This window comes from Chelonia mydas, chromosome 1, assembly GCF_015237465.2.
Source record: "Chelonia mydas isolate rCheMyd1 chromosome 1, rCheMyd1.pri.v2, whole genome shotgun sequence".
Lineage (NCBI taxonomy): Eukaryota > Metazoa > Chordata > Testudines > Cheloniidae > Chelonia > Chelonia mydas.
Window position 1 is genome coordinate 262,207,312 of NC_057849.1, and position 22,040 is coordinate 262,229,351.

A 22,040-nucleotide genomic window follows, 5' to 3' on the forward strand; every position below is an offset into this window, starting at 1 on the left:
CATGAGAAAGGGTTTATAGCACTGCTCTTTTTGAAAAGCCACGCACACAACAAGGGTTGCAAACTCACTTGAGCTGAGCAAATATGAACTCCAAATTGGGTTTCAGCTTGTCACCAAGGGGATAGTCGAGAATGTATTTCAGGTAAATCTGAAAAAAGAGAGAAGGAAGAATTACCAGAAACAACAGGATCAGTTTGTGAAAAACGTAATGAGGAGAGCAACGCTTTTTGCAACAAACTATTAACAAGATACACACCTCCCTTTCATGTATACGTAAAGCCTCATCTTGCAAAGCACAAGCCGTCTCAACTTCCATTGACTTGCATGGGAGTTACAGGCACTCAGCACCTTACAAGATCAGTCCCTTAAAAACTTAAGTCGACATAGCTGCGGCCCTCAGGGGTGTGAAAAATCCACACCCCTGAACGCTGTCGCTAGGCCAACCTAATGCCCAGGGTAGATGCGGCAAGTCACTGGAAGAATGCTTCAGTCAACCTAGCTACTGTCACTTGGGGAGGTGGAGTTCCTCGAGCGATGGAAAAACCCCTTCCACTGCTGTAGGATGCGTCTACCCTGTGGGGTTATACTGGCATAGCTACACTGCTATGGTGCCCACAGTGTGGACAAGCCTTTAGTCTTGGTAATGACTGTCGCTAGCACTTATGAATTTATGATGTCTCTGTTTAAAATGACAGGCTCAAAAAACCTCAAAATAAGTTCTCTAAATATTAAACTAAAACTCATTTTAGTACGGTCCCTAATGCTAAGATCATCAGCTGTGTCCATTATAAATCTGCCGTTTATAGTAACAGACCCCGAAGGGACCATTGTGAACATCTAGCCTCACCACCTCCAGAACACAGGCCTTAGAATTTCCCACAGTAATTCCTGTATCAGCTAGAGCAGATCTTTTAGAAACTCATCCAGTCTTGATGTAAAGACTTGAAGTGAACTATGAACATTGTTCCAAAGGTTAATTACCTTTAGTGTTAAAAAAGGACGCCTTAGCATGAATTTAAGTTTATGTGGGTGGTGCTGTAAAGGTCGCAGTAGGCATCAGACACATCACAATACAGAAAATAAATAAAAATATCCAAGTGGTCAGCCTGGCTGCAAATTATTTCTTCAGAAAACATTTTCATTTCTCGAGAGCCAAATACAGTAGGGCGAACCCACATCATCCCAGGTGGCAAATTTCTTTGCTGTGTCTTGATGCTCCAGTGATTTCAAAAGGGTTCATGTGCAGAGGATGGTTTGTTTTTTTTAAATTCTATTTTCAGCCCCACAATCTGGAACCGTGTTCCCCTGATAATGATTGTCATCCAATTCTACCTCTTAAATACTACCCCTTCCTTTTCCAACGACAACCTGGGAACCCTTCCAAATACAGCAGAGAGCCAACCAGTTTGCTCTCTGAGAGGAGGTAGGATTCACCTTGCACTTTAAGATATTTATCCCTTCCTCCCTCTGTAACTCAGGTCCTAATTCAGCAAAGCATAGAAGGATATACTGGTCTTTAAGCATGTTAGAAATAATGTCCTGGGACTGTTCTTGTGCTTCAGGTTAAGCACGTACTTGGGCATCTAGCTGAGTCAGGGCTGTAACGCTGTTCCTTATTAGACAGTAAAATCCTAAATGTGAGAGGGAGTTCAGAGAAGGAAAACAAGAATAACCAAGAAATTGGGCTTCTTTACCTTTGAAAGGAGATGAATAAGAGGGGACAAGTATATAAAATAATGAATGATTTAGAGAAGGAAGTTTGGAAGCTTCTGCTCTCCCTATCTTATACAACAAGAAAAAGGGGGCATGCAGCAAAATTAAAAGTGGGAAATTCAAAAGGAAATACTTTTCACACAATGTGTGATGAGACTGTGGAACTCACTGCCACATGAAGTAATCAAGGCTGAGAAATAAGAGAGTCAAAAAGGGACTCAACATTTATAGCGATAACAAGACTATGTAGAGTTATAAACGGATATTACTAACAAAAAAAGGTGTAAGAGATGTTAAATCTCCTGCTCAGTGCTTAAGCTGATCTTGAACTATTATAGATCAAGAGGAGACTTAATGGTGGAGGGGGCAGATTATCCCATATCTGCCTGCTGCGGGAGCCTTACATCTTCCTCTGAAGCATCTGGTACTGACCACTGTCTGAGTCAGGATACCAGACTAGATGGACTTGGGGTCTGATCCAGTCAGGCAACTCCTAAGACATGAGGCCAGTTTTGGGTTGAGTGCTAGAAGCTGGGCTGTTAAACATGCTTATCATCATTAATAAAAGAGATTTTGTTAATAGGGTTTTATTAAAATAGAGCACGGAGCTTAAGGAAAGAAACCTCCTTCTACTAACCTGCCTGCACTGGACTCGCACTGGCTCACTCTGGCCTGTGATGGCAAACTTGGCAACCTTCTGCATGACGGCATCGATTTCAGGAACAATCAGCTTTCTGGATAAAATAGCCTTAAAAAACATGTGACAGTACAACCTGCGTCATTCTCATTCTGCTTGCGCATTGTCAGATACAACAGCACCACCCAGTGGCAAAACAAACTTTGGTGTTATTTTAACATCCGCCTTTGAATGTCTTTATTGCCAGAGTAACTCCTTTTAAAGGAGGTGGCCTGCAAAGTCAGGTCTGCTTTTGCTGGAGGACCTTCAGCATGTTCATGGTGAGCTCTCACAGCTCAGCTGAAGGGACGGGGATTGTCAAGTCTTTAACACAGGCATCATTTATCCAAAACGTTCATTACTCTTTGAAGTTAAATGTGTTCACAAAACAACTCCCAGAAACAGTTTTAAACTGCACATTGCTCTACTTTTCCTCTAAGAACTCTTGTGATCCCATCATTTCACTAGTTCTCTCATCATTGTAAACTGGTCTAACCTAGACAGAACCTGAACTTCTAATGTTAAGGTCAAGCAGAAAAGCTTCATGGCCTTCTTTATAGCAAGGGTACCTTTAACAGACATTCTGTAATCTTTCACCTGCTTTGTATTAACAGGTAGACAGTATAAGCACTTTCATTTCTACAATCCGGAAATTGTAAACCAAACACACGCTCTACAGCAATACCTTTAAAAGGCCGAAGGCAGTGGCTTGACGCGAGGAATCATAGATATCTTCTTCAGCATATCCCAGCAACACTTGGAGCTGTTTCTCTGTTATGTGACTGTTTGTGTTCCTCACAAGTCTAGTTACGCACTGCAAATTAAAATCAGGTATTGTAACGTGACTAGAACGGCATGTTCCAGGAGATCAATTTGCACTTCCGTACTGCGATAAAATCAATAACTGCCACATTCAGCAACACACACTCTTCCTGAAAAACTGAAATCTGTCTCAAGCCTGATTTAGTGGATAGCACTGGTGTAATACACAAACTTTAACCCTGGAGGATTCAGCTAGTCTTCTTCCCATAAGAAGCAAACGTTAGCATGTTTACAGCTGGCAAATTCAAGACAAAAAGTGTGACCAAGGTTGGAGACGAAATATACACCAACACATTCAACAAAACATTGGCCCGGGAACAAAAAGGTTTGCGGAATCGGGACCACATTGAGAAAAAAATCCTTCCTCGCTTCTATTTAGTATTATTTATCCTGCAACTATCCCCGGGATAAGGTAACCATAATTTGGTAAAGCATTTTGAAGCTATATTTGTCAGAAGGACACTATGCACAATAAAGATTACTGCTGTTAATTGCCCAGTTTTCCTACGCTCATTTCAGCTGCTGGTTTTTTTTAAACCCATTTAATTTAAAAGCAAACAAGCTGATCAAACAGAAGTGACATTTATCGAGAGAGACAATGGGAGCAAAAGACTGTTTCAGTGAAACAGAACTGCCCAACAAACACGCTTCTGTAAAACGCTTTGCTGACGCAGAGACCTGGGTTCATTCAGGTGACTTTTATGAGGTTTCCAGTGAAGACAGCAACAGCAAGACCATTTCTTTCCCTCCCTAGCGTCCTGACTCATGCAGAGGGGCAGAAGAGGCTCCGTGCAGGCACAGACTGCAGGGTTGAGGGATCTATAGCTGGACTTTCCTGATTCCATGAAATGAACATGAAACTGTTCCGCGGATGACAGGTGCACGCACGCCGCCCCCGTACAGAGGGGCACCAGCTAAAGAGGACACATGAGCTCCCTATGTGTCTCCTCCCCAACCAGCCGGGCCCCCCATGCTCTCCCCAGCCCATGTTACCTGGGGGCGGGGGGGAATCTCTGTCCTCCTGCCGCGCCGGTTCCCCCTCCCCCCTCAGGGTACATTTGGCTGCTCTTCCCGGCAGCCAGACACCGGCAAGGAGCAGGACTGAGCCACACTCAGACACTGCCTCGTGCAGCGCAGCAGCTGCCTGGGAGAGCACTTGGCTACAGCAGCAGCAGGCTGCCTCCCGCCCGGGCTTGGCTTCCGGGACAGCAGCTGAGGGAACTGGAGCCCACCCGCCATGCTCTGTGCGCAGCAGCGAGAGCCTTGCTGGGGAGGGGTGGCAGCGGCAGCCCGCTCCCTGCCCAGGCTCTGAGCATGCCGGGGGGGGTGGGGAGGGGGAGAGCGTCCCAGCTCCCTTGGCCACTGTCCCCAGCAGCTGAGCTCTCCCAGTCACAGTCCGCCACTGGGTTGCACCGGGCAGCGTCTCGGGCAGCCTGGGGGGAAGCGGCTCTGGCCCCGCCCCTTCTCTTCCGGCTCTGGCCCCGCCCCTTCCACTCCTCACCCCAGCATGCTCAGAGCTGTTGGGGGGGGCAGGGGACATTCGACTCTTCCTTCCCCACGAGTCGCCTATGAACTGTTCTATTTGGCCCCGCTTACTTTGAAACAGTTCACCACCAAATGGAAGTTCTGGCCCCTGGCTGCTCCTGGCTTGGCAAAGTCCTTCAGCAGCAGAAAAAGCTGCTTGGTTAGTTGCTCTGTATTCTTTTCAATAGAAGGCAAAGGGAACTTTAAAATCCACACCAAAGACTGCAGGGCGCCGGTGATCACCTGGGAATAGGAGCCGAAGAACAGCATGGGAGATTAACAGGATTTACAGAGCATTCCCCTCCTCCCCCGGTTTATAATTACTAGCAGGCTCGGGTGACTATCTACAGATGGAAGCTGGAATTAACACACAAGTTAAGATCTCCCAAACCTTTTACGTGAAATAGAAATGGCTAGTCAACCTAACGGGAAAGGTAATACATAGCACATGCCAATCTATGGCCAAGATTTTCAGATGTGGCTACTGATTTCTGGTGCCTAGCTTGAGACACCTCTAAGGGGTCTGATTTTCAGAGGGTGGGTGCTCAGCATTTTCTGAAAACCAGGCTCCGTTAAGGAGTCTCATTTTTGTCTCCCCAAAATCACCAGTCACATGAAAATCTTGGCCTCGGTGTTTGTTGGCAAATTAGTCGAGCCACCAGAGCCAGTGTGTCAGGTGCCTTCTGTTGTGGTGAAAAGAGTGCCCAGGTCAGACTCTGCATTCCTGAACACCCCAAAATCTGCAGAGGGAGGGGTTTATTTGGCTGCTTTGCTCACTTGGAGACAGTACCGCTGCACTGCCTGGTGACTGGTTAACCTGATGTCTGCCCCGCAAGTTGGCATACAAGCGAGAACCTCACGGCTCTCCCCTCGCTTAGAACCTGCCTGCTACCGAGCACAAAACGTTCGTACTTTGCTACGAGACCATTCTGCTTCTGAAGCTTTAACTGTCCTAGTGGGCCTGATCCTGTGAGAGGTGCTGAGTGCCCTCAAATCCCATGGATTTAGTGAGATAGGCATGCCCAGCACTTAGCGAGATTAAGCCAGTCATGAAGGACTGCATAAGGTTTTTGTCAGACTACGTTACTCAGTCAGCAGTGCATTCGGGTGAAGGAAAGGGATGCAGGTTGACCCCCTGGCACTGGGAATCCAGGATTTTATACCTATGCACTGCAAAGGGAACGGGGTGGGTGGTAGTGAGAGGGGAGAAATCAAGCTAAGGAGTTAGGGAAAGCAGAAGGGGCCCCAAGTTTAGCCAATTAGGGCGGGCCCAAGGCAGCACAAGGAAACTTTGGGAAGCTCCCTCCCAAGGCAGGGTAGCCAGTATTGAGTGTGGCTGTCCCACAGGGAGAAGAGCGTCACTGCAGCAGCAGCAGGAGCAGGTTCTGCTCCAGTTTCTACAATCTGAACAGAACCAAAGAGGGGGAGGGAGAAGAGAAGGAAACGAAAGGAAAAGTTTCACAGCAGAATCTTGTTACCTTTTCTCTACAGGGGAAGAAAAATTTAGGGTTTCCCTTTTAATTATTATTGTAAGTGAACTACAGTCGCAAAGGTGTCACAGTCACACCACCAGACGCAGACGGCCCAAGCTGCAGAACAGCCACAGCGCGAGATGTGCAGAGACCATGTCAGCTCCCTACGCTGCCCTTCAACTCTGATCTCAAGGGACCTCTCCTCCAGGAGCAACTGGGAGGGTCCCGTTTCTAGGCCCGTTCGATCCTTGGACTCTGCTGAGATTCCCAACAAGGAGGCTAGTTATGATGGGGACAGTGACAATTGCTAGAACCAGATCAAGAGCAGTCATGTATTTCGCAGACGTCTAGCAGCACCTGCATGATAAGAACCCCTCACTGCTGACTTTGGCCATGTTTCAACCAGCAATTCAGAGGCAAAACATTCAGTATCCCCTGGATTACAAAACTCCCAAGGTATCGTACCCCCTAACTAATAGTTTACCTTAACAGCTACGAAATCAGGTTTGAAACTGGGCTTTATAGTTCAAGGACAACGTAGCAAAGTCTTTGGAATCCGTGGTTAGCCTGAATTCTGAAATGGAGCTGGGTAGAAGAGGCAAGTGTAAATTGAGCTAAGACCCCCCTACCTTAACATCCGTGGATTGCAGGCAATCTATAAGCAGCTGAACAAAAGGATCCAACATTTCTAACACATGCTCATCTGAGGAATTTATTTTGGATCTCTTCAGGCTCATGTGTAGTAGCTACAGTGTTGAAAACATATTTTTCATTAGTCACAAAGAGAGGACGAGGACATTGTCATGTAACTCAAAAGGGGTTAAAAAAAACCCCAAAACACAATTTCAGGACACAGTAGAAACCATGCAACAGCACATTAAGACTTTAACAAATGAAGTGCTCTTAGCAGCACCCTAGAAGCCCCGCACGGAAGTTACTATGGGCAGCCAGACCCCCAGGGATTGTCATTAATACCAGACAGGGACAGAGGGTATTTTTTCTTTTAGGAAAGCAGAACATTTGACCCCACAGCACTTGTTTCACGTCTGGGGAGACCCTTACCCTAAGTCCTGAGTCGACCAAGATATGCATGTTAGTCTTGCTGCTAACAGGTGCTTTCTGCCCGCCTCGAGCTGGGACGGGTGGGAGTAACAGGCAGCTTTCTGGTTGCAGACGAGGATCTGGAGGAGCCGGGGCTTTCGTTCTGAAAATTATCACGAGGTGAAAGGTACAGTTAGACTTTGATGTCACTGGAGACTCACTGCTGGCAGTGGAGAGAATTTCACTGCCTCTATTGCTGACAACACACACTGCACGGAGCACATTCAGGTCCTGGCAGTGAAAGAGTCAATGGAACAAACGGAAGAGCATTTTTCTTCTGTGAGGACTAAGAAGTGTGTTTTGCGTCACGTAACATTTCTACTGTTTTCTCACGTTTAAGTTTATCATTGGTAAAAACCCCCCCAAACAGGCAAAATCCAATAGCTAACGCAATGCAAATTTAAAATTTCTTTTAAAAAACTGTCCAAATTGAAAGGCATTTCAATTTCCAAACCTGATCCACAATAACCGCAGCTTTCATCTCATTTATAAACGGCCCTTCCCTGTATCGGGAGAAACTTCTAGCTAAAATGAGGAAACGAAAACATTTGGAACAAAAACTTAAGCAGGGAAGCCACCGAAATCCAACCCTTTTCCAACAGGAGAGCAGCCCACGGGATACAAGTACAGACTCCTGAGAGAGTCCCGCTTCTACCACCTCCTAACCGAGGCATCTTCAGACTTTGGCAGCCCTGCTTTCAGAGGCTCAGTATAATCTGTCCAAACCTGGGATGAAGTGTAAATTTAAGGCTGTGAGGAGCATGAGGGAGAAACCTTAATGTGTTTGGGGAAACTCATAGACTTTAAGGCCAGAAGGGACCATCATGATCATTTAGTCGGACATCCTGCAAGTTGCAGGCCACAGAACCTCATCCACCCACTCCTGTAATAGACTCCTCACCTCTGGCTGAGTTACTGAAGTCTTCAAATCATGGTTTAAAGACTTCAAGTTACAGAGGATCCACATTTACACTAGTTTAAACCTGCAAGTGGGCCTGCCCCACGCTGCAGAGGAAGGCGAAAAAGCCCCAGAGTCTCTGCCAATCTGATTTGGGGGAAATCTCCTCTCATACAGTAGGTTTTCCATTCGTCGGATCATCCTAGAAGCCATTCTCTGCACTTGTTCCAGTTTGAATTCATCTTTCTTAAACATGGGAGACCTCCTTCCTCCAGGCTGACAGTTCACTTGGTGGGGGAGGGATAGTTCAGTGGTTTGAGCTTTGGCCTGCTAAACCCAGGGTTGTTAGTTCAATCCTTGCGGAGGCCATTTAGGGATCTGGGGCAAAAATTGGGGATTGGTCCTGCTTTGAGCAGGGGGTTGGACTAGATGACCTCCTGAGGTCCCTTCCAACTCTGATATTCTATGATTCTCTGTATGACCTGCTGTAGTTTCCCCAGATTTCACAGAATCATTCCAAGAGCAAAATCTCAAGAAACCAGAACTCTCAGACAGCAAAGACCAATCAATAGCAGATGGACGATGTCATTCTCTGGAATTTACCTGGCTTTTTCCGTTAGCAGGGGCAGATTTTCGCTGATCAGGCCGTGGCTGAGCACGAGAATGGATTCTGCGCTCATTTCCGGATTTAGGATCAACCCTGACATGATGCGACGTAACGTTTCGTGCACCTTGCGGGACATTTTCAAGCTCATGGTGCTCTCTAAAATCTAGACAGCACAAGAGTCATGTTAAGCTTTAACACAGCAGGGCAGCTCTCTGTGGGCAGCAGGAGGAAGTTACAAGACCGACCAATCCAAATTGCCTCCAGCACAAGCAGAATCCTGCTGCCCACCCGCCTCACCAGGACAGAGAAATCCCTTCACATTCTCCCCACCCACCTCCAGATTAATCAGCAAATGAAGAGTCTAAAAGCACAGTGGGGCCCCAGAGCATATGAGTGTATGGGACTCCATTCCTGCCAGTGTTCTACATGGGCAGAGGTCCACTCACGTGGAGAGCCCCACTCAAGTCACTAGAGTGCCGCATGGGTGGGTATTTTCCCATATCTGGAGTCCCTGATTTCAGCAGGGTTCCACGCATACACAGGCTTCCACTCAGGCAGAATAACTTGCAGGATCGGGGCCTTTATGAGCTCTGGTATAAATAATGTAATCAGAGGCAAATCACATCTGAGAGGTGGAGCAGAAAACATCCAGAGTGGATACTTCTTTTGCACGGGGTAGGGAGAAGGAGGTAAGTTAACTCTTGCTATAGAAATAAATAGTAAATCCCTATTTTATCCTCTAAAAAGAATACTGATTTCCAGCAAGGGAAAATGAACAGCCAGGTTATGCGGTTATGCCACCTTATCCCCTCGGAGCTCTCCGATTCTTCCTTTCACACGGCCCATCTGATCGCGTTCAGTGTTAAAGGCAGGGCTCCTACCGAAAGTGCTGACTGGCTATGCTTACCTCTTTCAATGGAAGAATGAGCTTCGTGACTTGGTCCTTCCCTACGTACTTGGCAAGGATTTCGTAAGAATCGTAACTCTTGCTTCTGCGAGCCTCCATGACCTTGGAGACTATCCCCTTCACTTCCTTTTCCTCAGCAACATCCCCAAACAGCTCCTGATTGAAAATCTTTTGAAATATAGTGGAGAGAAACTAATGAGAACAGCAGAATCACTAGGGACTTGATTATTGCAACAGCAGCAGAAAACGGCATTTTCTTTGCAACCACAATAAAAAAAAAAAACGTCCTGGAAGCTCAAAGCAGATTCTGCCCTCCCCCCCGTCTTGCAGGCACAAAGGACTCGGTACTGCATCAGGCGCAGCAGAGGGGAAGGGGACACTGGGAACACATGCAGGTGGTCCGTACACCAATTCCCTGTGGAACACAGCTCCATGGGTGTTCTCTGAATCCTCTATGGAGAGAGGTCCTGGAGACAAGGGGAAGGAACCTGTGGATGTGCCCTGGAATGGCAGGCCAGTTCTTCCCCCATAAGGGGGAGGCGTAGGATCACAATGGCACCTGTAGCCGTGAGACTGCAGTAGAAGAGCACAAGCTATGCGTGGAGAGTTATCTCCCCTCTCCCGCCACCACACGCACAGCCAGTTACTTGTGCTAAGAACAGGATTTTTGTAGTACACAATCAACGTATATTGAAGTCAAAGATCCCCCCTTTCAGAAGGCTGAGGTTGCCAGCGTCATCTCTTGCAACATGTCTCTTTATCCAAGCATGTTCCCTTCGCATTTGACAAGTGTCATGACTTCCATTTCAATTAACTCCTACCTCAATCATAATGTCTAAGCAGGTGTCCAAATCGCCAGTGCTAAGCCTGCTGGTCAGGCCTTTCAGTAACAGGTGCACAGTGAAAGTCAGCACATGGACCTAGAGACAAACAATCAGCATTACATTTACCATTCCCAAACTGGGAATTTTTTGGTGGTGGGGTTGTTTTGGAAATAATCAGACTTGAGGATTCCCACAGCAGAGCTCTCACATTTCTCAAACAATATACTCAAATACTCTCGACAGGAAAACTACTGAGAACTGTCCAAAAACCCATGGCTGGAAAGGATTTACCCGCTCTCCCAAAACTCAATTCAAAATGAGTCACTTTTTTCAAAATTTGTGTTTCTTACCCATTTCAGCATATCCCAAGATGCCTGCTTGGCTAGCAGCTCATTTCAGACAGCTAGAATGGTACACACGCATGTCCAGAGCCATACCAGCACTGTTCTGGGCAGACGGTGATACAGATAGATAGAGCTCTTAGAGATTGTTCTCTTCCCACAGCTAAGACCAGCACTTTTCATCTCCAGAGTCCAGCAGCAGAAAGCAAGCATCTCCCCACTGGGACAGCTCATCTGACAAGCCATTCTTATCATAGGTTACAGTGAGAGGAACAATGACCGTGTGGTTAAGGCACTGGACTGGGACTCAGGAGATTGGGTTTCTATTCCCAGCTCTGTCACACACTCACTGTGTGACCCTGGGCAAGGAATTGAAGGTGAAATCCTGGCCCTACTGAAGTCAGGGGGAAAACTTCAGTTGGGTCAGGATTTCACCCTTAACCCTTCTGTAAATTGGGGACAATATCACTGCCTTTCCCCATCTTGTCTATCTTCCAGGACTGCCTTTATGTCTGTACAGTGCCTAGCACAACGAGGACTGATTCTCAGTTGGGGCCTGCAACCACTACTGTACTACAAATTAATACTACGTTATTTTTCCACAGCACAAAGCAAAGTAAAAATCCTGGTTCTAATTTCCCATTGAAGTCTACTCCCAGCAAAACCATGCTCTGCAGTGTCCCTAGCATCTGTTTGCCAGAAGCTGGGAATGGGCGACAGGGCATGGATCGTTGATGATTACCTGTTCTGTTCATTCCCTCTAAAGCACCTGGCACTGGCCACTGTGGGACGACAGGATACTGGGCTAGATGGACCTTTGGTCTGACCCAGTATGACCATTCTTATGTTCTTAATTATAAAAAGCTACAGAGAACAAGAGGAAGAACCATGGGATTACCTGGTAGCCATGGATGAGAATCGACTGCATCTCTCTTAAGACATACTGCAGGTACCGTGCTCCTAAAGCCTCCATGATTTTGGTGAGGGTGTTGCGTGCGATGTCCCGGATTTCCTGCGCCCGGTTCCTCAGAAGCGAGCAGACTTTCAGAAGAATGCTGGAACCAGAGATCAACAGCTCAGCACAGTCACAAACCAGCACAGAACTAAACACTACACTAACTGCCCTGGCTGCTTTCCAGGCCAATTTCATTGATCTTCTCTGACAGTTTTACATAGGGAATAGGCAGGCACTGAGGCCCTCTTGTTTTCACATATGGCCTTAAGACCATGTGTGTATCACACACAAATGTATCATCCTCAAATGGTGCTATTGTATGAGAGGAAAGGTGGCTAAATTATAGGACTGAGAGTCGGTTTCTAACCCCCAGCTCTGTCACCTCTTAATGCTTCACCCCACAGTTCTGATTACTACTTAAGGATTTATCAAGCACTTTTCACATGTAGCTGGACCCTATATAAGGAAAAAGTCAAAGGCCAAAGGGCATCAACATTAAACCCAAAGACATTGTGAAAATACATGTTTGTAAAAAAAAACTGCAAGTGTTTTAAGGACCTTTTCCCTCCAGCCTGGCTTTAGCCAGATGCAAAAATGCAGGCTTTTAAAAATCTGGCCCTTAATCTTTTAGCGCAATAACTGACATTTGAGGAGCGACTCTGCCCCCATACCTTGGCAGGTTAGCTTCCATGACCTCTTGTGGGAGAGACTGCATCACCTTGACCATGGCAAACGCTAACGGCACCCGAACCACCTCTTCATCGTTCACAGCCTTGGATTTCACAAGTTTGTGTTCCTCATCTCTTTTCACCTGGAACATGGGGCAGATCCCTTTTAACACTACACTGGTGATGCAAATGAACAACTTTTTCAAGTACCCAGTTCTTAACCCCAAGAAGAGCAGGCTGATTGCATTTTAAAGTCTTAAGTAAGCTGGACAGTCCAGTAATTACCTTTTAACAAACGTTATTGTATATGTGCCTAACACCATATCCATCCTGAAGGACCCCAGAGCACTTCATAGACTATGTCCTTTGGAAACTGTTTATCAGGGGACTCTGTTACAGTGACACACTGTTTAGAGTGGAGTTTCCCTCACAAACTGATTCAGTGCATTTGAATGAACTTGTGCTCCTTTCCGTGTTCCCGCTGGGAAGAATTCCTAGCTCCTGGGCTCTCCCCATGTTCCCAAATGCAGCAGAGTGGGACAAAAGGGAAATAGGGAGAATATGCACATGGAGAGCCAGTGCTGTACAAGTACACACTAGAAAACTTCAACTGTATACTTCAGTGTTCAACATTACAACTGTTAGAATGAAAAGAACACAGTGCTTAGCTAAACCAGAGGTTCTCAACCTAATTATCACCGTGGACCACATATGTGTTACCTGGGCTGCAGGTTGAGAACCACTGTGGGCCCCCCACCCCACCCCTATGCCCAGGGCCTGTCCCTGCCCAGAAGAGGCCCTTCCACAGAGTGGGGCCAGGAGTAGACCCCACTGCAGGGCTGGGAGGCGGGGAAGCCCCGGACCCCACCATGCAGCAAGGCAGGGCAGCCCTGGACCCAGCTGCATCGGGCAGGGAAGGGCAGGGCAGCCCTGGTCACCATCACGCCCAGCAGCCCTGGATCCCGCCACATGGGACAGAGAAGGGCAGGGCAGCCCCGGCGTCTCCAGACCCTGCTGTGCCAGTGGGGCAGCCTGGCAGCCCAGACCCCAGCCTTGTGGGCCCTGCAGCCTTTAGCACACAGCAGGGCCACAGCTGTGTGCTAACTGTGTCGCTTGTAGCCCGCAGGCAGCGCGTTGAGAACCGCTGAGCTAAACCCATCTGTCTTAGGTTCCTATATGGGGCCCTTTACCAAGCACCTCACCGTATGCAATATACTGATCCTCCAAACACCCCCATGAGGCAGGGAATCCCCATTTTACAGAACGGAGGCACGGAGAAACTAAGTGACTTTCCCAAGCCCATATTAGAAGTCTCACGGACAGGGAACTGAACCCAGGTCTCTGGCGAGCACCCTAAACACTGGACCATCTTTTTTCTGCATCTGTGACACTGAAACTAAACTGGGTGTTGACAATCAGCCGAGGGCCATTGAGAGGCCTCCATGAAATAAGTGGTTCCAAACCCATCCATAGCAGGCAGGTGAATGTGTCACAACCGAGGTGAATTGAAGGGGGAGGGATAGCTCAGTGGTTTGAGCATTGGCCTGCTAAACCCAGAGTTGTGAGTTCAATCCTTAAGGGGGCCATTTAGGGATCTGGGCAAAAGCTGGGGATTGGTCCTGCTTTGAGCAGGGGGTTGGGCTAGATCATGGAATATCAGGCTTGGAAGGGACCTCAGGAGGTCATCTAGTCCAACCCCCTGCTCAAAGCAGGACCAGTCCCCAATTTCTGCCCCAGACCCCTAAATGGCCCCCCTCAAGGATAGAACTCACAACCCTGGGTTTAGCAGGCCAATGCTCAAACCACTGAACTATCCCTCCCCATCCTGAGGTCCCTTCCAATCCTGATATTCTATGATTCTATAAGGGCTTGTCAGCAATCCCAATGACATGCAAAGGAGAGTGAACACTCTCTCATGCTTCGATATGGCCTCTTTCCAGGTCAAGGGTTGAAGTAATGAGTCTAGGCAATTTGCCATTCTCCTGCACATGCTGTACCTGTTCTCTGGATAGTACACTTCAGCCTGGCTTTTGGCACCAGCACAAGAGTCACTTACAGCCACGTATATTTACAGACCATCTTTTCAATGCTGAACACGCACCTTTGCGGCAAGACACCTGTGTAATTTGGGCAAGATGCTGCCTGTTACTGTTCCTTGAATGTGTTCAATCAGACACTCCAGCTCCTCCTTATTTCTGGGAAGGGAAGAAATGGATTTTGTGGCTTTCTGGGTCTCCTCAGATTCTCCGGTGCCTGCCTGTTCATGCTGAATCAGTGCAGGATCCCCCTGCTTCTCACTGTCCTCAGGCAGGTTCTTGCTCTTGTCTCCCTCAGCCTCCTCCTCCCCCTCACTCTGCTCCAATTCCATGGCTTCATTCTCTGCTGCTTCCTCAGCATCCATGGCCTCTGCATCTGTCAGGCAAAATCAAATCACAGACCACGTGGAGGCACCATGTGAGATGTCCCCACACCACTTCCAGAAAAGCCCCAAAGTCACTAAATAGATAACCTCAAATGTGAATATGCTACAAACACAAGTTCCTTCATTGTAGCTTTAGTAGGGGCAGGGTGGAGCACACAGCACTCTACCCAATCTTTGGCCAGCAAAGCAATCCCTGCAAGACTGCTGCTCCAGCCAGTGTAAGTCAGAGCATCCCTTAGCCCAGTCTAAGTTATGCCAAGGCTATTTTGGCCTGTGGAAGCCCCAAGACCAGAGCTAATTATGAAGACAGACAAAGAGACTAGATTAGTCAAAACAGGCCTTCCTATTAGTATATCTTAAAAGCCTGAAGGAGCTAACCTGCGGTATAAACCTGAGGTATAAAGCGATAGAAAACTTTAAAAAGGAGGACATGTGGCACCTTAGAGATTAACAAATTTATTTGAGCATAAGCTTTCATGAGCTACAGCTCACTTCATCGGATGCTCACGAAAGCTTATGCTCAAATAAATTTCTTAGTCTCTAAGGTGCCACAAGTCCTCCTTTTCTTTTTGCGGATACAGACTAACACGGCTGCTACTCCGAAAACTTTAAGTATCTAGACTATGAGCAACTAGCATGTGAGGTTCCATCACTAGGAATCTGAAAACTCACCTTCATTCTGAAGAGTCTCAAGTTGCTTTTCAAGGGTTTCATGGTCAAAATGAAAAGCTTCTAGCACAGTCACTAACAAGCTGTCAGACAACAAATTGAATAAAAGGTCAGTTCTTTTCATATAAGGAAAAGGATGTTTAGACTGATCGTGGGTCAAAAAACCTTGAAGCCACTTTTTTGGGGATTTTTTTTTTCCAACTGATTTTCAGTTACAGGACTCCAACTGAGAGTGCAGTTGCCCCAAAACAGTGACAACACTAAAATCCTAAAACCATCCATTAACATGCTGAATCTTTATTTGTAGCATGACAGTGAGCACTGAAAACAAGCATTACTGTACCTGACAGCCAGTTTTTGATTCATCTGTCCAGTTTGCAAAACGTGTATGAAATGTTTTAAATGGTACATATATGCTGACCAAGAGAGATGCCTGCAAACAGCGCCTACAACTTCAACTGAAGCCGTTATCATATTTTCATGCTGCCGAAACACAAACAAAAAAATCATCACTATTAATGTATTTTAAACAAGATATAAAATGTATTTAAATCAATGAAACACGGGACTAAAATAAACAAAGTCAATATACGGGGGATTTCTTTTTAACTCTTTCAGATTTTCCCATGTCCCTGAAAATGAATCAGATAGTCACAGAATGAACTAAGAAATTGATTTCTAAGGTGCCAATCCTGCAAATACTTATCCACGTATTAAACTTTGATCACATGAGTAATCCCATCAAAGACAACAGGACCACTTGTGTAAAGATAAACACATGAAAGCATTTTCAGTGTCCAGGCCAAAGAGGATTTCTCACATTACAAAAATTGAACAAATCCTATTTGCTTGTTGTGATTCCCTGCTGGATCCTTTGCTGTTTATCTCTAGAACACTAAAATCTCTCAGGCAATACAGAACAACTCTTTAAAAACAAACAAACAAACAAAAAAAACCCACCTCTGGCTTTCTAAGTATCAACCCGACATAGTGTTATGAGTCTATGTAACCCTGGCCCTAAAAGTAGTTTTGTTTCATATATTTTGTACAAGAAATAATCTTTTAAACAAGAATGACAGACTAGATGTCATCATGCTTCAAGTTGTCTATTTCAATTACAAAATTGCTGCTGACTTTGGATGATCTGAGTTTTTTATTGATGTCATACCTATCTCTCTCTCTGTACACACTCCATACCAGGTGCATACCGTCTCCTTGAGAAACTAATATGACAAGCTCTCTGCAATGGAGCTTCTGGGAATTTTGGAGACAGAGGGAAAAATTTCCACTCACACCACTTCGTAAATTAATCATCTGTATGACAGGAAATTAGCAACATAGAAAGCAAGGAAAGTAATAAAGGGACCAAATTCTCTAAGATGCAGGAAGTGCTTCGCATCTGACAGGACTGGATCCTAGCTGCATCTGTGCCTTCTTAATCCTCCTTCACCAATGGAAAGAGGCACAGTGCTGTCATCTAAAAAGCAAAATACTCCACATCTGTCACCCTTTTAAGGTGACAAGTACTGTAGGCAGAACAATGTGACAAAGATGGATACATTGGTATTAAATTAGCTTTATGTTAAAAACCTACCTTAAGCATTTTCTCATCAAAAATCGTCGTAGTTGCATAAGGCATGATGTAGTTCTGCAGAGATTTGGAGGACAGTACGATTTTGTCTTCAGTTAGCTGCTTCGCCAATTTCTTTAAGGCTCGAGCTCTTCTGTGGATCTGGGAGAGATTGGCAAATTCATGAACGTTTAACAACAGAACATTTGGGTTTAATAATTTTTGATGTAGCAATTGTAAGAGTGCCAAAAGCTTAAACACAATTAAATAAATGTGTCATCATTTCTATCGAAGGGTTACATTTTCCCCCCTCCATCTCTGAACCTTCTCTAGCTTTGCTCCTTTATGAATGTCACAATTCAGTAAATAAATCACAAACAGTGGCTTATGGCATCCTCAAAGCATCAGACAAGAGAAGGTAATTGATTATAATGAGGGAAAAGTGGATGAGAAATTATGTGAGAAGGGAAATTTAGACAACATAGGCGGCATGTAGCTAGGGATGTAAGAAAAGCTCTCTCTGAAAAGGAATACTGTATGTCACATATTTATTCTAAGCAACAAGGGGAAATCGACGCTTCCAGATGGATATATTTAAAAAGGAATGAAGAGATGCAGCAGAGATTAGGAAATTCAAGACCTGATCCAATGCCCATTCAAGTCAGGCCCTACATGCATGCTAAAATATTTCAAAGACTATTAATCAATGTATTCAATACAATCATACATGGATAGTGTTTGTACAACAAACCCTCACTGGTTTTATTCATACTGTTAAGAAGGGACAAAGCAAGAATGAGTTACAGTCAGGAACATGGGGTTGCTAAGAAATAGGAACATTACAATCTATGACATTTTACTAATGAATACTGAAGAGATCACTCCTTTTAGCCAAATGATGGAGAGTATATATACAGACAATACAAGATATTGTAACTAACGTATGAACAATTGTATGTAAATACAAGCTTTACTGAGATTTATAAAAGAGAGTTGAGATAAAACAATTAATCACTGAAGTAACTAAGGCACCCAGTCCCATTTTCAGAAGTAGTTGTGAACCTAAGGGTACTTCTACAGTACAAAATTATTTCAAAATTATTCTGTTCGAATTTTCGGAAGCTATTTTATACATTCGGTCTTCTGTGTCCCCACTAAAGCGCGTGAATTCGGCGGAGTGCGTCCACAGTACCAAGGCTAGCATTGAATGCCGTAGCGGTGCACTGTGCGTAGCTATCCCACAGTTCCCACAGTCCCCGCCGCCCACTGGAATTCTGGGTTAAGCGCCCAGTGCCTTTATAAGCCTAAGTCACTTTTGCAAATTTTACTCCTGAACAAATGCTAATGTTTTACAATGGAAAAGGAGCACACTGTGCTTTACCTGAATATGTTTCATGTTCTCAAAGAAATCCATCTCAGGATCATGACAGTCAGTTAGCTGGACCAAGTCTTGAAACTCTGGGTGCTTTGGAAAAGTTCGAATCAAGCAGGAAAGTAATGAAGTATAGTCTTGTTGAATGTTCTACAAACAGCAAGTGACCAAAGATTAGTGTTGATAGGAAATGCAGCAATCCCTGGTGTAGAACAGCTAGTAATGTCAGTGCTACTTACAAAAATGTTTGACACAGTCATGCCTTTTACTATTTGTTTAGTACAGATTGTTTAGTTTTGTGCAATGTACACAAAAATTAAGAAAATTCCTGCCCCAGAGGGCTACCTAGAGGAAAGCTAAGCTATGCAGGGAAATACAGAAAAGAGGGTGGGCTGGTTTTTTGTTGTTGTTTTTTAAAGATTTAAATCCAAGAATAAATTTTCTGTGCATTAAACCACTCCTGTTTGCCATGACAATGGTAAAGATGATCAAATGACTCATGGATTCTAATATCATCAGCACAGCCCTATCAATTTCACAGCCACAAAAAACATGTCACGGACCATGAAATAAGCCCTTCCTTGTGAAATCTGATCTCCCACTTGCTGCTGGGAGTGCCCCAGCAGGGGGATCCTAGCTGCATGTCCCGCCAGGTTGGGGAGGGACAGAACTTGTCCTTTCCTTGCACAGCCGCTCTTAGAGGGAGATCAGACCCACCTCCGAGTGCAGCTCCCTGCTGAGGAAGCTCCAGTGCTGGGCAGCAGCCCTGGAGGTGGCTTATGGAGGTGGGTCCGATCTCCCCCTGCTGCTAGAAGTGCCCCAGCCAGCGGACTCCTAGCTCTGAGTCCCTGCTGGGCTGGGGAGGGACAGGTCTTGTTCTTCCCCTGCAGGACTGCTCGGGGGTGGGAGGGGAGGGAGATCAGACCCACCTCCACGTACCTTTTGGGTTCAGACCCCCAGAGTTACAACACCCTGAAACTTCAGATGAAAACAGCTGAAAATGTGAAACTGACCAATTTTAAAACCCTCTGGCCGTGAAATTGATCAAAATGGACCATAAATTTGGTAGGCCCTAATCATCAGCATAACCAGGGGATAATCATTATGACCTCAAGTGCTTACCTCAGTCTTGCTCTTCAGTCCTTTTCTCAGAGACAGCAGGAGAGTGTGCTGGATTATTTCTTTGTATTCATCTTCTGTGTGGCTGATTTCTGCTATCCGGTGGATAATACTGGTCAAGCACAGGCTGGCACTGTCACTTAAAGACATGTCCCCTAACTGAGACGGTAAAAAGATCATATCACATAAGTCTAGAAACAACACCTCAATGAATGACTAAATCTCCATATTTCACCATGAGCTACAGCTTCAACACTTGATTACTACTCTCCCCCTCCTCCACCCCAACACATCTGTTTCAGAGAGCTGTAACAGAGAGAACATCTATTCTCCACAACTCTAGACTGGGTGGTACCATTTGAAATATTATAACAAAGCCCACCATGGATCCAGAAGTTATACAAAACTTTCTATCCCCTTCCCAGGAGAAGCTATGGGCCAGATCCAATGGCCTGTTGAACTCAATGGAAAGACTCTCGTTGGACTTCACTGAGTGTTAGAATGGGGCCCCTGTAGCTGCCGCTGAGGGAAAAGCAGCTTTTCAAGATTCCCAGTGTGCCTCTGTGGCTATGCAGCCCAGATTCATCACAGAGGTCCTTGGCTCTGTGCTGAAGAGGCACCATGGGCCAGTGTTAGGCAGTTCGTATTCCTCTTGCTGCACTGTGCTTGCATGTCAGAACATTCATAGAAAACACAGCACTGACATCACTAGGGAAGTCTCAAATCTTGGCTTTTGTGAAAAGGAAACCATTTTATGGATGCTATTTCTTGGCACCAAAAACTAGCAAAAGAACTGGAAAGTAACATTAATTACACAAACCCTATGATAACACAAGAGGAGAAACTTTCCACTAACCTGTATGGTGTAGAAACAGTTATGCATAACTGGAATAAGAAAGTTGATGTCCACTCTTTGCATTTCTTTGACCTGAGAAGTGATTCCTTGGAACGCTGACAAGCGAACATCAAAATTGATATCATCGAGATGTCGTTGATCAAAGGCATTCAACTAACAGAGATGAACAACAAATCATTAAAAGACACTTTAAAAAACGATTCAACACACTGAATAAAAAAAGTAAAAAATGTACATACCTTAACTACCTCCGTAATGTATTTCAATTCACCTTCCAGATCAGATAAAGTCTTTAAAAAAAAAAAAGAAAAGAAAAAAGAAAAAGCAAAGTTAAAACCAAAACTAGTTAAATCATATACATCAAATAAATATTAGAACCTTAGAGCCTCTTCCTACTACAATTTGGAGCAGAATCAGGCTCTTAATTTTGACCCCTTTAGAAAGTAGGTTAAAAAATTACAGGAGAGTGTGAAGGAGAGAAACTGACATTTTGTCATTTTAACACCAGGGCCTCTCTCCTTGGATTTCAAAGGTGCACATTTCTAATTTCTGGATCTATGCTGTATGTTTCACAGATTTCCTGCTGAAAACAAATGTAATGTGTGCCATTCCAGGAACATGCAAAACAGCTTAGGTGATTCCTATCACACTGGGGATGGGAGAGTAAAAATAAAATCTACTTCAGGCAGTTAAAATCCAGCTTTGCTCATGCATGCAGAGGATTCGTTATTGATAAGGTGCTCTTTGATTGGTTTAAAATGCAACAGATGTAAATAGATTTGCACATCAATCGGAACGCAGCAGGCCAAAACAGTATGTAGACAACTGTCTTTCTACTTCACTAACAGCTGTCAGGCTCAATTATTTTTATTATATAACTTGATGTAGATTTAAAGATCTATAAGTCTATATGGAACAATGCAGATGAATTTACTTATGATTGTTCCTTATCTTTAACTAGAAGGATAAGAAAATTACGGAAAGGCACTTAAAAATGTAATACCTGAAAAACCACACAGAGTGTCTGTCGAGATAATTTGTTCTGGATAACCGAAAACAGTTTTGCCAGAGGCTTAAGGAAGCTTGTGGGGTTTAAGCAATGCCTCAGCAAGTTCTGCACTGTCACCAAGATGTCAATCTCTGTATCCTGAAAGAAAGAGACAATTGTCCAAGAATCATAAGAGCATTGTTAAATCATTTAGTTTCCTTGAGAAGTGTCTAATGCCATAGTGTTCTCTTAAGCTTTTGATTTGATTTATGCACATTACAAATATTAAATGAGAATTAGTGACTGGAAGCAGAAAATCAATTCCCTCATTACAGATTTCCTATAAGCACTTGGAGAGATAACTCGGTGTTTTAATTAGCTATTAATCACACAGTGTGAGCAGGTTAGACTAATCATGCCTATGGTGATTTCTTTTGGATCCTTTCTCAAATGAAAGGCAAGTAGGACTGGCAGAGCTGAGCAATGAAGTCTTTGTTACAGCAGCATGTAGTTAGACTGTCTTCCTAACAAAACTT

General features: G+C 45.0%; 1 protein-coding gene across 2 annotated transcripts in view; it reads right to left on the bottom strand.

The window, feature by feature from the left end:
- The window catches only part of UTP20 (UTP20 small subunit processome component), an 83,957-nt gene that overhangs the window by 12,819 nt on the left and 49,098 nt on the right, over positions 1-22,040 (bottom strand). For both annotated transcript variants that reach the window (XM_043545298.1, XM_037884173.2), the window contains exons 33-52: positions 21,520-21,663; positions 20,756-20,806; positions 20,517-20,669; positions 19,664-19,819; positions 18,551-18,691; positions 17,194-17,331; positions 15,943-16,082; positions 15,603-15,682; positions 14,610-14,920; positions 12,512-12,651; positions 11,784-11,940; positions 10,542-10,640; positions 9,721-9,888; positions 8,810-8,976; positions 7,270-7,411; positions 6,837-6,953; positions 4,808-4,978; positions 3,075-3,203; positions 2,351-2,461; positions 69-148 (exon numbers count right to left, since the gene is read on the bottom strand). In XM_043545298.1, coding sequence (XP_043401233.1) covers positions 69-148; positions 2,351-2,461; positions 3,075-3,203; positions 4,808-4,978; positions 6,837-6,953; positions 7,270-7,411; positions 8,810-8,976; positions 9,721-9,888; positions 10,542-10,640; positions 11,784-11,940; positions 12,512-12,651; positions 14,610-14,920; positions 15,603-15,682; positions 15,943-16,082; positions 17,194-17,331; positions 18,551-18,691; positions 19,664-19,819; positions 20,517-20,669; positions 20,756-20,806; positions 21,520-21,663 — 2,795 coding nt within the window. The remainder of the gene's footprint in view (positions 1-68; positions 149-2,350; positions 2,462-3,074; positions 3,204-4,807; positions 4,979-6,836; positions 6,954-7,269; positions 7,412-8,809; positions 8,977-9,720; positions 9,889-10,541; positions 10,641-11,783; positions 11,941-12,511; positions 12,652-14,609; positions 14,921-15,602; positions 15,683-15,942; positions 16,083-17,193; positions 17,332-18,550; positions 18,692-19,663; positions 19,820-20,516; positions 20,670-20,755; positions 20,807-21,519; positions 21,664-22,040) is intronic.